The sequence below is a fragment of the Rhea pennata genome, chromosome 24 (genome assembly GCF_028389875.1).
Source record: "Rhea pennata isolate bPtePen1 chromosome 24, bPtePen1.pri, whole genome shotgun sequence".
NCBI lineage: Eukaryota > Metazoa > Chordata > Aves > Rheiformes > Rheidae > Rhea > Rhea pennata.
The window spans coordinates 4,556,897-4,572,743 of NC_084686.1; the positions used below are offsets into that span (position 1 = coordinate 4,556,897).

General features: G+C 43.6%; 1 protein-coding gene across 2 annotated transcripts in view; it reads right to left on the minus strand.

The window, feature by feature from the left end:
- Window positions 1-13,699, minus strand: part of CLMP (CXADR like membrane protein) — a 48,078-nt gene extending 34,379 nt beyond the window's left edge. For both annotated transcript variants that reach the window (XM_062594646.1, XM_062594645.1), the window contains exon 1: window positions 13,346-13,699. In XM_062594646.1, the coding sequence (XP_062450630.1) occupies window positions 13,346-13,493 (148 nt within the window). In that variant the 5' untranslated portion in view covers window positions 13,494-13,699. The remainder of the gene's footprint in view (window positions 1-13,345) is intronic.
- Window positions 13,700-15,847: the final 2,148 nt, after the last annotated feature.

A 15,847-nucleotide genomic window follows, 5' to 3' on the forward strand; every position in this document is an offset into this window, starting at 1 on the left:
CACAGAAGAAAACCTAAAATTATTTAAGGCAATGAGCAGGGCTTTTCCCTCAAGATCAGAAATATGCAGATGCACTATAGTTTTTTCCTCCTGCAGCTCAGACCAATTCTTACCCTGGCTACTTCAAGACCTTAGCCATTGAGGGCAAATCACAAACCCTTGATTGTCTCCAGCATACCACACACTCTCCAATTACATAGAAGTTTTTTGCAAATTAAATGGTGACAATGAGACCACACGGATTTTCTACTCCATAGAAGCCAAAGGGCTTTGCTGAGAAGGCCTGGTGTCATGAAGGAGTTGTCAGTAACTGCACTGGGACACCTAAGGCATGAACAGGTAAATAGCCTTGGATAGACTCTGTAAGAAAAGCTAACAATGTCCCAGACCTCTTCCAGGTGGATCCATACTGAAAAGATGTTACATATCACCTTTCAAAAAGGTGATCAAGTGGGCTCAGTTCTTACCTATTGCTCAGAAGCTTCAGGGGAAAAAAAATGTATTTGCTATTTTAGTTTTTGTTCTGTTTATGCCAGATCACAAAAAAGCACATGCATCAGCAGCAAAGGAAAAGTAGTGCCAGTTCCTCCATGAATAAGCTCCACTCTCAGCAGGAACTGGAAGCTCCTTTTCCTTCCAAGGGCTATATGTTGCTGTGCTAAACTCGCTACCTCAGGCACTTCCAGCATGAAGACATTTTCCACCCCATGCAATGATGCTGCTGGAATCCAGCATGTCACACATTTGCAGTAAATATACCAGACCCTCAACACACATGAAACAAAACCACAAGATACGCATACAGAGTTGAAGAGCTTCAGCATACCCAAAGCACAGCACACGGGAATGAAGAAAGCCAGCAGCTAATAAATAGGTTGCTATTTTTCTGAGGACATTAGGTTTTCCATGCACATGGCTGCAGAGCAAGAATTGAGAACAGCTTGAGACATGACCAAGGAAGGCTACAGCCAGAAGCCAAGCACATTGCTTACAGTCCTGCACTATATGGTATGGGAGAGGATGCAATTGTGGTCAAAGTGGGAGGACAGCCCAGACCCCAGTGCTTCTAGTCCAATCTTCCCAGTTTAGTATGACCTCAAAGGGGAAAATAAATATCAAAAGACCTTTTGTAATACAAAAATATTTAGTTGGGAATATGATGCTTTTCCTCATCTATTCAGCTTACAGCAGCACCTTGGATTTTGGTCACAAACTAGGATTCCTTTGCACTAAGAACTATAAACATCTCAGAGTAAAAAGGCAGTCCCTAATCCAAAAGAAAGCTCAGCAACCCACAGACCTTGTTGTACTCATGTTTACCCCCCTCCTTGGTTCTGCTGACAGAGTTGAAGGGATAGAAGTGACAGGAAAATATAGCTGAAGAATTGTCTTGCCATGAAGACGCACAGCTATTACACATGTCACATGGCATTGCAAAGTGATAAAAATTTGCATTCAAGGGATTTTCCTACTCAGGAAAAGCAGGGGCTTTGAAAATAAAGTACTCCTCAGCCCAATGCTGCCTCCATTGTGTACACTTTAAGAGCTGTCACTTGAAGTGCCCTGTATAATTGTTTCAGCTATAAGAAATCACTTGCAGCAAACTTACTATTCACTTGAGATTCTTCTGAGCTGAGGTAGAGTGTGCCATATACCACTATTATATTTTATAAAATGAAGCACATGCGCAAGCTTTATCAGTGCATCAGTTTCTCTTTGGAGACAAAGAGCAAATGGCCTGTTTTATTTCAGTTAGAGCCAGTAAAAGCAACTGGAAGCAGTCTGTGTCTTCAGGAGCTCTCAGAGGAGCACTATTAAGGGATACAGACAATATTGGCATCTTGAGTAATCTGTTTAACTGGCCAGTTAAACAAATCCTTCCACATGCATGAATGCTACCAACTCCTCTCCCCATCTTTACACCTAAAGATGTTTTGAAGGAGGAGGAGGGGGTGATGAGGAGAGAGAATATAGGCAACCTTTATTTTAACTCTTTCTAAGAAGCTTTACCATATAATTGTTCCAGGAGCTGAGAAAACTAAAGAACATGCACACCACCTCCACCCCCAAAACAATAGTTAAATCAAGAAAATAAATGTCTCTAACAGAGAGGACTGATTATGAACAACTAAAGATTTTTGAAAATGCCCTGATACCATACTGCTTTCAGAAAGGCCCAAACATAGGTCCTTTGGAAATCTGAAATCCTGAGTTTGTTCAGAGCATCTTGGCAGAAGTGTGGTGCCTGGCACCCTTTGAGGTGCAGCACAAGTCTGCTTCATGCTACAGCAATTCGTGTTCTGTAAGCAAAGCCAGCATTAAACAAAAGAGGAAGCAGAAGCTCAGCCACTCTAGGTCAGAAAACCAAGACAATTTGGCTACAACATAAGTGTCTTAATGGAGAGGAAACAGCAGATATTTTGAGGAGAAAAACATGGTAACAGTTGAAGCCAGAAACATTCGTGTTGGTAAGATGCATCATCTTGGTGACAATTTGGCAGAAGACTTTTCACCACTGGAGGCCTTCAATCCAAGCCTGACCATCTTGGAAGATATTTTACTCAAGAGCTTAAATCCAAGGAAAACTAGAGTAAAATTATCTGGCCTCTGCTATACAGACCCTCTGGCCATCCTCAACACTGCCCCTGATATCCTTGCACTCTATCTTTAGAGAGACACAGCTTTTTCTACAAGACTGCTTTAAAATTCCTGCAACTGTGTGCATACCAAGATATCAAGGCTCTCTGAAGTATTCCTGTAAGATTTCTCTTGCATTTTCTTCTGTGGCTTCATGTGCTGTGATCCAGAGATGCTGACAGCTCCCTGCATCCTAACTACACTGTGGGACTGGTCAGCCGTAAGGACCTTCAGCAAAGTATAATGAATGTGCTAACAGATAGTGCTCTTGGTTCAGACCGCACCTAATTCACATAAGCTCATGAAAAAACAAGCACCCTCAGCATCTCATCTAATTGTTCAGACACTGTCTGAATACTTTAGATGCCCATTTTCCCTGCTGATTCACTGCACGAGATTGTGCTCTAGAAGCATTTTGCCTGGGCTTCATAGGCATAGATGCTAAGCTGGCGCCTGGCTTCTTCTCACAAGAAGCAGGAGTAAAAGTCGGTTTAACAGCCTGGACTACTACACCAGCTTTTAAGTCTGCAGTGCTGTAGGGGCCATGCAGTGAAATGGTCGCAGCCTCAGAGCACTTATAATCCAGAAAATATCATCCCAAATACTTAAGTCTGGTTCAATAATACCCTAATTTGTTCCACTCATGTTTCGGTTTTTGGCTTTCCTCCCCTTTTGGTGCTTTCATCTAGGTCAAGAGAACATGGGGGAAAAGCAAAGATGCTGACACCTTCATAAAGGAGCACTAGAGAAAAAACCGCAGCCTCCGCTGCCTTTGCTTACTAATGGGTGTGCTTTCATTGGTATCCCACAGTGGAAGCAACAGGCCCAGGGTATTACTAAACAGGCAAAAATGAGAGCTCATGTAATTAGAGGAAGAAGTATTGTGCAACGCAGAATTATTAGCTCCAGAGCAAGTTACTTCAGTTTTCAGCTTTCCATATACCGAGTCAGAGTGGCTCTGAATTAATTAACAGCAGCAGAATTCTGCCGTTTGCTTCAGGGACAGCTTTGGGCCAAGCGGAAGGAGCTCCGACAGTGCCGAACAACACCGCAATGCGTTTGCCAGAGAGGCTGCCACAGGAGGACTCGGATCCACACCGTTGTCTTCCTCACGCTAGTACACGGCTCATCTTAACAGGCTCGCGCCTTACACTTCTGCAGGAGGGCTGCTACGCTGGTGACCGCTCTTGCGTTTTAGGGAGGAGCAGCTGAGGCACAGAGCCATTGAAACCAAAATGTTCAAATCATTCTCAGAACTTCAGACACTTAAAAGGCCCCAGGCTTAGCACATCGTTGGTCTGACTCAGTCCAGTTCATGAGGCCCCGGAATTACATTTTCAGAAGCGCTGCTCCTTCATTACTCAAGTTCACTGCTTGAAATAGACACTCTGAAAACAGGTACTTAAAAACGGAGCCTGGAATTACTTGCATCACACTGACAAACCAAGACAAACTGAGACACTGGCAAACCAAGAAAGAAATCTAGACATTCCGAACACTGCTTTGACCAGACAGTCCTCCAAATTGCTTACAGCCCCTATCTGGAAAAGAAATAAGAGAAATTACAACATTTGTCAGCAGAGCTACACTTTGTCACATTAGAATCTCCTTTGTCTCAAAGCAGGAGCCTGAAACAATGGAAATAAAGATGGCTTTTGCCCACAGCACACACCACATTAGAGCACGACAAAGCGGTACTGTTGAAACATTCATCCAGATTGGATGGATTCACTAAAATAGATATTTACATGAAACGCTGAGAATTCTTAGGGGATTAGCACTGAGCTCTCATGCAAGCGGCACCTCAGTCAGATGTGGCAGCACTGCTGTGGAACAGGCCTACTCCAGACAAGCAGATAAAACCAAACCATTCAGAGCCGATGCTCAGCAAGGCTTTGAAGGCCTTGGAACAAAGATACCACCAAGTTATTGATCTGGAGTCAAATTGCTAAACTTGGCTAACAGAAAAAAAATGGAGACACTAGACACTCTTCCAAAGCTATGCTGCAGTGCAGTTGGGGTGAGCTATTGCCTGGTACTACCACTAGAAAAAGCAGAGCCAGCTCCCCCTTGAAGAATTATATTTCAGCCTTTCCTTTACCTTCTCCAGCCTTTCAGTACTAGGAGTCTTTCTGCAGGAAACAGCTCATAGCTCCTGGGCCAAATAGCTTATGGCACTCTGGGCCAAATTCCTCTCTGTTAGCTAGCTTCAGTCAAGTTACATCTGCAGACTTGCTTCCCATTTGGAGCACAAGCCTGTTGGCTCTCTGAACAGTATTTTCACATGCTCTTAATGTCATACAGGACCCACTGACTATTTAACAGACATTCACTGAAGTTGCATATTACTGCAGTGCAATGAGTCCTAGTGCCAGTTAATGCCTGAGGAAAATGAACCAATTTCCTTAATACTACCCAACAAGTCAGGATCCATCACAGGATTCCCAGCGCTCTGCCAGACACTGGCCTGAAGTCTCACTTCAGCAAATTTGTTCTGGAATTACCCTACTATTATAGAGCTCCAAATCTGGCTCCTACCCCCTTTTCTGCAGAGGTTTCATAAATGGTCTTTTGTTCAGAAAAAGGCCTGATGTTGGAGAACGCAGCTCCTTTTTCCTCTTGTCCCTGGAATTGTGATTGGAAATAATTGGAAGTGTCACTGGAAGTAATCAGAAGTGACAGTCCCTGGGCTATAAGGCTTTTGCTTGAAGTCTAACAATCCCCTCCCGCAAAACAAAACCTAAATTTAAACAATGAAGTCACAAAGTAATTTGCCTTCAAGGTTGAAAACCCTGTATTTTTTGTTTTTGTTTTTGTTTTTTTGTTTTTTTTTGTTTTTTTTTTTTTTGCCTGACTGTTTTAGCTCAATATTCAAGGCTTCCTGTAGCATATGAAAGACTTTTCAGCCTGTACACACAAACATGCCCCAGCATTTCCTGGTGCTTTACAGCCCTATCCTCCATATAAAGTTCATCTCTATATTAAAGAATATGGCCTTTAAAATTTTATCAAGGCTTCAAAATAAAAATAAAAGAACAGCCTAGCAGTCTTAGCTGAGACTCAGCCAGCACGCATCTCATAAATATTCTGAGTACTGGAAAATCACCTCTTCCTGATGTTTTTACTGAGGCACAAAGGGGGAAGAGAACAGTCACTTGTTTTATTTTTATATTCCAGTTCTGGAAAGGCCACTTACCACCCCAGTTTGCACTAAATGCCCTTCAGGCACACAGGGAAAGACAGCCTCTATCCAAAGGACCCTAAGTAGTCAAGTCTAGTGAAAAGCACAAGCCAATAGTAGCAGGGTGGTGGTGGGGAAGGCATACAGAGGGACCTACACGGCTTGGAAAGCTCTAAAACAGAGCAGGGAATTGAATCCGGATTCCCAGCTCCTTACATTAAACAGTCCCCAACGCTTTTCCTGACCTGTTGCTTTTGGTTTTACTTTCATACACTCCAGCTAAGCATACTGTTTATCTCTAAAACAGGGTCTGAGACATTTTCACAGACAGAATGCTTATTGGTGCACAGTTACATCCCCAACCCCAACAACAGTTCACAAGGAGCAGCTATATTTTCAATGAATGCAGATGCACATGCTTTAGGGCAGGCATGCTAATGTTCCCCTTCAAAGGTCATGGAAAAAGACGGTCCAGAGTGAGGACGTGGAGCTACTGGAGGGAGTCCAGCGTAGGGCTACGAGGATGATCAGAGGGCTGGAGCACCTGCCCTGCGAGGAACGGCTGCGAGAGCTGGGCCTGTTCAGCCTGGGGAAGAGAAGACTGAGCAGGGATGTTATCAATGTGCAAAAGTATCTGAAGGGAGGGTGTCAAGGGGATGGGGACAAGCTCTTTTCAGTTGTCCCGTGTGACAGGACAAGAGGCAATGGGCAGAAATTGAACCACAGGAAGTTCCGCCCAAACGTGAGGGGGAATTTCTTCCCTGTGAGAGTGACGGAGCACTGGAACAACCTGCGCAGAGAGGCTGCGGAGTCTCCTTCTCTGGAGATCTTCAAGGCCCGGCTGGATGCAACCCTGTCCAACATGCTCCAGGTGACCCTGCTGAGCAGGGAGGTTGAACCAGATGATCTCCAGAGGTCCCTTCCAACTTTACTGATTCTATGACTCCAGTCTATCATTTATGGTACCTGGCTTCCACATTCTGCTCTGCCAAGCAGCTTAAAGCAAACATCCTTAACTAGAGATGATCATGCTGCAGGTATATGATAGACAAAAAAAAAGGGGGGGGGGATTTTTTCCTGAAGCAAAGTCATTCAGAGACTAAACACAGGCAGCCCAAAGCCTCCTGTGAGGACTCCTCTGGTAACACCAATGAGTCATTCACATCATGAGTGAGTTTCTCAGCACATTTGCGCTCTAAAGCCCATTATCACATTTTGTCAAACATCACTGGCAAGTAAATAAAAAAGATGAAGTCAAATCTTCCATCTCTTTAGAAGTCATCCCTCCAGGTGACAGCACAAGGACCTCAACTTGATAAAGTTCTGGCTGACAAATTCAGCTCTTTGCAGCTGATCTGACAGTCACCATTTCTGCCTGTACTCCAGGCTATTAGACCAGAGTACCACAGCACATGATTTTGAGTGAGAGCTGCTAGGGTTCTACCAATGCAGCAAGAGCACTGCCTTATCATGAGGAAGTATGCATCAATCTGTGCTCAGTTTCCTCCTCAAAAATACACTTCACATACTTCAAGTCAATATATCACTGCAAGATTAAATGAATTATCCAGAGACTAACAGAAATGTCATGTAATATGCATCATAAGGGATGCTACAAGAGTTGCAGCAGTGAGACCAAAAGCAGTCTGCAGCCATTGTCATCAGTCGCCTCTAACTGTGCATGCTCCATTTCAAGAGACTTGTTTCCAGGAGAGCAGCCTCCCTTCTACCAAGGCATACTGTAAGCACAAAATTCTCACTGACCTTTTCCTACCAAAGGCAATTAAACTGCAGGCACTAATCTGAACTTCAGCCCTTCCACCTAGTCAAACTCAGGAACAAGGCTCTTTTCAGAAAAAGAAAAGGCACATTTTAAGGCTCCGTATTCATTTTGCAGCCACAAAAATGCAGATGTCAGCTACAGAAGAGTAAAAGCCATGCTGAAAGTATACTCTTTAATGTATATCGATCCTTGTAGAACAGCAACTCTGACATCATGAACATGGGTCTGGCCCATTAAGACAAATGCTGAGTTAGAACATTTGCTTTTTTATAATTGCCTAACTCTTTTCGAGAGAAGATGAGGGAGCAGGCAAGGACAGGAATCATTTCAAAATCTTCACCAATCATACTCACCACCTACAATGCATTTTATAACTGCTCGTGCCTCTTGGCAGGGCATTGCAAAGAAAAGGTGACTCTCCCTAATTAGTCATGTGGGGAAACTGAGGCACCAAAATAAAGTGACACTAAGGCTTTGCTGAGGCAAGGCAATACCCATCCCCCATAAGGATACCTCAGCTGTTTTCTGTCTCGAACTTAGACTGTAAGCTGTCAGGGTGAAAGACAGTATTTTGGAGTGGCAACACATTGCTAGAGCTCCCAGTCACTACTGCAATACAACTTCTGTATTCTGCCCAAACAGAAAGCATGTTTTAGGCAAGGTTTGATGCCCTGATTGGCAAAAGCATGCTATTAGTGCTAGAGCTGTTCCCTTCTTATCATTCTACTCAGTAATACTGGAGAATCCAATGGGAGGGATAGAAACAGATGAACAAGATGCCAAGTATTGGATCTTCCTGGCTTCTGCAGAGAACTCTCTATCATTTTGCACATTTTTTTGTTCTTGTGCTTATTGCTCTCATCATTTCTGCATTCTCCATTATTTGGTCCTTTAGTTATCTATTCATAGCCTCTGACCTGAGTTCACCCTTGGCTTTTGGCTCGGCTACTTCTGTAAACTAATCATTTCTAAGAATGGATGAAGTAACAGTTTAGGGAAAAAAGACCCATTGATCTTTTAGACAGTACCATCAAGTTCCCACTGCACCCAAAGTAACCTCTGTTTTGTAACACATTGCTGCATGCAAGACAGGCAATTTTAAACTCTCAAGAACCGAAAGTTTTCTCTGTGTCTCTATTAAGTACACTACATATGTGCAACACATGCATGCAATGGCTACCACTTAAGCTAACACAGACAACTACTTTAAAACCTACGTTACGATTTCACTGAAGCTACAGGGACGACTGGAGAGAAAAGGCGCAAAGCAGCTAGCAAGACCCTTCTTCGCTGGGTAGTAGACATGCAATCATTTACCATCACACACAAGTCAGATTTTCACAAATACGCATGAGACTTTGTCACAGCAACTGTTTACATTTCTTTTCTGGCACTTCCTAAAAACTTAAACAAATCCCAGATTGCAAACCTGCTAAGTTCCTTATAAAGCTCTGTATTTGCCTTGAGGAAAACAGGGGCATTTGTTGTGATCCTGAGGATAAACATCAGGATATCTCCAAGCCAGTTGTGCAATGACAAGCATTTCTGGGAAGCCTGTGCTGCTGTTACACAAAACCTTCTGAAGTGGGCCAGAGTACCCCAGTACAAACAGACTACCAATTCTGCATGAAGGAGACAGGGTTCAGTACAGGTACAAGCTTTGAGAAAACCTGGAGATGGTGCCATATATGCTGATAACAGCTCTGAGCAATTTGAGAAGGACCTGAAATCAGCAGGAACATAAGATCTAGTTTACTTTTCAGATTGCTTAAAAATAGTACCCTTTTCTCTTGTCAGTTTTCAGGCACAAGTGATCCATTAAAAGTCAATGAAAAGCTTCAAGAACCTCACTAGGAACAGTAAGTTTTTTTGTTTTTTTTTTTTCTTAAACACAATACTGCAGTAATTCTTGAGCATGGCTGTGCTGGAATGTGGTGCTGGAAGGTTAAGGAGAAAGACTGATCTCAAAGATATGTGATGGGGCAGAGTGCAGATTGCCTGTACTCTTAAAGCGGGAGAGAAGCCCAGGCTCAGACATCTGAGAGTCAGTGTACCAGCACAGCCCCAGGCTGACCTGCCACTGCTGAATGCTGCAAAGCAGCTTCCATATCATTACAGGAGTTTAAGCTAGCTTTCTGGTGAATACCTAGGCAAATGCATGCTGTCAGACCCAATTGCTCATGCCAACAGGAACTAGAGGCATTTGCACCATAACCTTTTCCCAGCACAGCCAGACAGCCTTGGTGTTCCATGCAGTAACTGTATACCCTTGGGACAGCACTGTAAGGGAGTCCTTGATCTCAGAGCTTGGAGGTCAGAGCTCAGTTACATCGGTAATAAAAGGTAGTTTTGCTGCTACAGCTGCATCCACTCTAGAAATGTCATCACTTAGAGATTCTCATACTGAACACATCTTTATTAGACTATAAGGCAGATTAGATGCACAAGTCAGACAGTCACAGGTATATTTGCTCTCAGCAGCCTCAATACAGATTCCCCACAGTCACTATATCCTACTCCTGTCATTCCCCAGAGACTCTGCATACAGTGGTAGCTCAGACTTGCCTCCCAATGCATCTGCTCTTGATCTCAGAAGGCAGACTTCACATCCCGCTGGCGCCTCACATTCAGAGAGACCATGGACGCTTTGTGCTTACTGATGGAACTGTGAAATTAACTGTGGAGGAATGAAAACAGACTCTTTCCCATTCCTCTCTGTAAATGGCAACTTCTCTGTGGGTAAGTAGCTGTCTGCTCTTCAGGTTAAATAAGATTTGAGCACTTCAAACATTGCAGTAAGCAGTCCCTAACACAAGGTCAGTGCAAGGGTTTGGTGTCAGTAGCAGGACACCAGCAAGCTGGATAGCTGATTTGGTTTGGCACATCTTATGCTACCTTGGATTTCTAAACCCCTCAATTTCTGAAGAGGGTCAAAGCTCATACATCTGCCAACAAGTTGAAAAAGAAAGCTACAAGAAAGCCAGGCAAACAAGCCATATCCATGTGAAAACATTTGCTTATAGGACAATGAATTTCCTTCTTTAATAGAAGGCTCATTGAAAATAAACGATTAGGGGAGGTGGGAGAAGACGAAGGAGAAATCCATCTGACAATTTAAATAAGTTAGGCAAAACATCTAAATGGAAATATTTGCTAGTTCTTACCAGCTGAGAACATCAGCCTTCTCTGCAAGCTTTCACACCCAAAAGAAAAATTCTGTATTTCCCATGGAAATTTCCATTCTAATTTTTAAGAGTGCAATTTGTTACATATGCAGTTTGAAACAAAATTTTGACCTGCTGCAGACTTGGATTAAGAATCAGTGTCACTAACACTTACACATAAGTATACATCCTAGCATGCATTACCTTCTACACCTCATGCCTTTCTGCTTCATTCACCTAGCATTTGCAGCAGAAGAAAGCAGGGTCATGGGTCTTGCCCACACTTAGCAAAGTCTTCCATCTTGTCCCATTTTAAAACTCTCCTTAAAACTAATTGGCTTCCTGTTACGCTTTCACCTCTGCAGGGCAAGGACAGTGTAGTGGGGACTGCCCGCACTATAAACATGTCTAGTAGCAATGAAAAATCAAACCAGGCTACCTTGCTCTCAGGTCTGCTTGGCCTCTCCAAAGCCCTTCGTACAAGTCTTTTCCTTAAAGAGTGCCAGTGGCTGCTTGCTTTTCACTGTTTTGCTGTGAAGCAGCTACGAGGCTTTCTCTAGCTAGCCAATAAGATTTTCCACCCTTCTTGTTTTCTCTCAGGCACAAACTAAAAACAGAGGCCATAACAGTCGTCTCTTCCCGGAGCATCTTTTTAATACTGGTGAATGAGCCTGGACTCAGAGCAGAAATACTAGAGCTGTCTGTTGACAAGGCAGGTACAACGCAGGCAGGAGAACGGGTAGTTCCATGGCTAGCGGGGTGCCAGGAGACAAAACATTCTAGGTTCTGGCCAGGAGCTTTGGAAAGCTGTTTAACACCCTGCCCCTTGCCAGTGCTGAGACTGAGAAACTCAATGGGTTCAGCGTAGGACTGTCTTTTCCTTTGGGTATACTAGCACTATGGAGCACCTCAGATGCCAAAGACATGAGTGATTACAAAAGCTTGTTGTGTTTGCTGGATGAAAGCAGTGCTAGTCATGAGCTGTAGTTACAGCCACAAGTGCCTGTTCTGTGAAGAGAGTTTATTCCATTTGCTCCAGACTTTCAACATTCGGCCTCTGTGAAGCAAGTCATCAACTCAAGAAGGCTGGGTGGATGGAAGATGGCAGTTGCCCTTCGTCACTAAGGTAAGCAGCCTTCCCTACTTACTCCGTTTCTGCAGAGCCACTTTTCTGGTCATTTCTGTGGGACACACTCATTCCAGACACACCTTACAGGAACCCAGCTGTTTGCCCTAACCTCAGCATCCGAGCTGCTGGAGTCTGCAATCGAGACACATTATCAAGACAGATGTACAGAGGGGACAAATTGCTGCCTGCACTCCCCCTGCAGATTCTGCAGCATGTCCGAGCTCTCCCGCACATTCTTGCGGAAGAAACCTTATGCTAACAGCAGTCCCTAGAGCAAAACCCTTTCTCTGCAATATATTCAGCAGCTCTACAGATGCTTCCTTGTCTTTCGGACACCTAGCAATCCAGCTAGTCCGTTTCACACCTGTGAGACTTCACACACAGGGCTATCCCCTGAAGCATCTGTTCCCAGCATCCCACCCGAAACCTTCATTTCTACTGCTTGTGCCCATTCCATCACCCTGAGGGGCTCAACCCTTCCCAGGAAATGACAGACCTGACCCCCTACTCGTACATGCCCTCAGGTTCCTGGGGAACAGGAGGGCCCAGGAATCACAGCCTCTGCTCAGCCACAACAGATTTCTCTAAGCTGCCTGCCTGTCAGTGCGATCTGGTGAACAGAACAGAGACAGAAGCTCATTCATCGCATTACGGTGCCTCTGGAGATGCTGAGGCACAGGCTGCTTCCGAGTCAGTCTTGTAGGCAAGCCCCCTTAAAGACCTCAGGGCTGCAAACCCCTTTTCTCTAGAGGTCATGGCTTTAATAAACAGCTCTCCCTTCAGTCCTCCTGCCTTCCCCGTTCTTTCCATAGAGTCTTCTCTGCTCTCTGCTCTTCTCCTTCTATTCAGTTAGCTCTTTTATTGCCCTGCTTTCAGCAGCCCTCTCCCCCCAGTCCTTTTTAAACCTTTCCCCTTCCATTTCTTTCCTTTATCTCCCTTCTTTGCTCATGCTTTCCCCCCACAAGCCTCCTCCCTCTTGCACTTCAGCACATCTGTTTCTAATCAGACATCTATTGGAAACAATAACCCCTTTTTATTTTAAAATCAGAATGTTAAATGCCAGAGCAAAGCAAAACAGTTAAACAAACTTGACACCGTGTGGAACAAAGACATTTTGTTCACCTTGCTTTCCCAGTGAGGTTAAAGCCCCTCAACTAGTTCATTGCTTAAAAGCACTGTCCTTTTAAAAATCAAAAGGAAAAAAAACCAAAAGGAGGTTTAACCACCACTTCTAAAAATCCATCTAGTTTTTCAAATGTCTCTGGTCATCAACCTGCTAACAATTGAAAGAGAAAAGCATCAACAATAAACCCAGACAGCACTGAATTCAGAGTTTTGCAGAAGTTTTTTCTTTGCAAATCCCTTTGAGCTCACCATAAATGATTTTGCATTGTGCAGAGAGGGCACATGGAAGTTTAACACTACAAAATAAGACCAAAAAGCCAACCTACCTAAAAGGAAGATAGAAAGTGCAGACATTCCGTCTCCAGGCAAGAGAGGGACTTTTCCTCCCTTTTTCTTTCCTTCTTCCAGGAATAGCAGGCAGACCTGCACAGAATTCAAAGGAACGCCTCTGGAATGCACTGAGCGTAATTGCATCCATGTGCCAGAAAAATAACCAACTTCACCGTTTCTTTCCTTCTGCTATTCATCTCGCTGTTCATATTCCATCCAGATTCACCGAGATCTTAGATATCCACAGCTCATAATTCAGGCCCTTGAGTTTCTGGAAGAGAAGAGGCAGAGGCGGTGCAGCAAGGAGTTCACATCTACGGCAGCATAGAACAATTTCGCATGTCTGAAAAGAAAAGGAGAGAAGGGGGGGAAATACTGTGCTCAATGTTCACCACATGGCTGCCTCCCAGAAGAGCCCCTCCCTACCATCAGCTGGGATTAATAGTGAGGATCAGTCATGTGGGTGAGGTACTGCTAACTTCACAAAACTATAATAATTTTTTTTTAACCTTTGGAAGAAAACAAGACAGTTTCTAATGTCAAAACAGTTAAGTTTGCAGGCAGTAAGGACTCAGCACAAAAAAAAAAAAAAAGGAAATCAGATTCATCACTCAGGAGCTGGAGACAGACTCTTGAAAAGAGTGCACATACTTTTCCAACTGATAAATAAACTTCCATATATACATTATCTTTATTTCCACTTCTAGCTAATAACCTGCAGAATTTAAGCCTTTACCTTACTGAAGGACATTTTCAGTTTGCTTCATTTTTCCCTTTATGATTAGGTCTCTGAGTTCCTACCAAAGGAAAAAAAAAAAAACTAAAGTAAATTTCATCTTTAATTTTCTGTGTTTCACTGACTAGAGAAAGCACCAAATCAAGTAAACAAGGTATATTTATATTTAGTGACTACTGTGGATGCAACTCATATGGACATATTCACACTAGTTTTAAGCCAGCCATACAGTGGTGCCTGCAGCCTTTCACTGCCGTGAAGACAAACCCCTCAGTTACCATAACAAGGATCAATTGTGGTAGGGGAAATAGTTTGCAGAGGATGGCTTTGACCATTTAGAGACCTATTGAACAAGCCAGAACTGAGCTTTTTCTAATGCTAAAGCAAAACACTACTGCTGCTGCTTTCAGCAAAGCCACCAAAACAGAGATGTACTACATGAGTGCATACATGGTACTGTTCTGATCTATAGTTCTTTACAACTAGATAGGTCATACTTACACTTTTATATCCATGTCCTACTACACATCTGATCTTCAGAACGAGTGCTTTCAGTTAACCTTCTTGAATACGAACAGAAGAGTGACATGGGCAGCCTGAAACTCCACAGCAGCTATAAAAATCACCCAAGTCAAGTAAATACTTGGGCGGGTACCCTACACCAATCTCCATGTGTAGCCATGGTTATACAGATAGCAGGACCGCAGCTAATTCTTATAGCTATACCTCAGGTTTAAACAGCAACCGCACATTACAAGTAAGCATACTCACACAGCAATGTCCGTGATGCACAGCTACTTGCAAAACAAAGGAATTCACCCTCCTTCTGCAACTTGGAGGTGAAAGCAAGCTCTAGAAGAGGAAAAACAGGATAAAAAGAATCTGTCCTTTAAGAATAGCTAAGAACATTTCTAATACCTGAGAGGAAAAGTAGGCCACATGCATGGCTAGTAGCCTGTAGTGTGAGAGCTCTGACTGCAGTTCCAAGTTCTCTTATTAGCTCCCTATGTAACCTCATCAGGATCTAGTTTGTATACCTCTCCCCTGTAAAAACAGGGATAAGGTGCTACCCCCACTCTCTAAGAGGGAAAGGAGAGACAGCAATGATTATGAAGTTCACAACGAGGAGCACTATGCTCAGAAGCTCGCTGGGACTTCAGTAGCTTAGTTCTTCATTACAAGACTTCCAAATATTTACTGGAAGACAGGAAATGCTGCTACACAGGACACAGTAGGACCAGAGATTCAGGTAACTCCCGTTAGAGAGACGTAACACAGATGAATATTATCCTCCCTCATCCTGCTTCATTCAACAGTCTCATTTGCCTCTCCCAGCTTCAACAGATGGAAACAAAAGCAGCATGTCTCCTCCTCTCTAGAGCAGCTGCTCTAACAGCAAGGGGAAGTTTGGAACACCATATCCACCTAGCATATGCAGATAAAAAAAAGTTAGCATTAACAAGCAAATACAGCAGCCCCTACAAAACAGCTTATCTTTGTCATCTGCCCCCAGAGTAGGAGCCAGATTTCTGCAGAACTTTTCCCCCACACTTGACCAAACAGGCTGCTGTTCTTCAAACAGTTGAGTGGATCCGAGAGAACATTGTTGATTTTCAGTGTAGGACATAAATCAATGGAGAAAAGTGCATTTAATCCCTTCCCCCGCTCTCCAGAAGCCAAGCAGCCCTGAGCTTGTCTCTCTGCATTACAAGTCTGACAGAAGATGTCCCAAACTATGCTGCAAATACCCAGCATGCTTCTT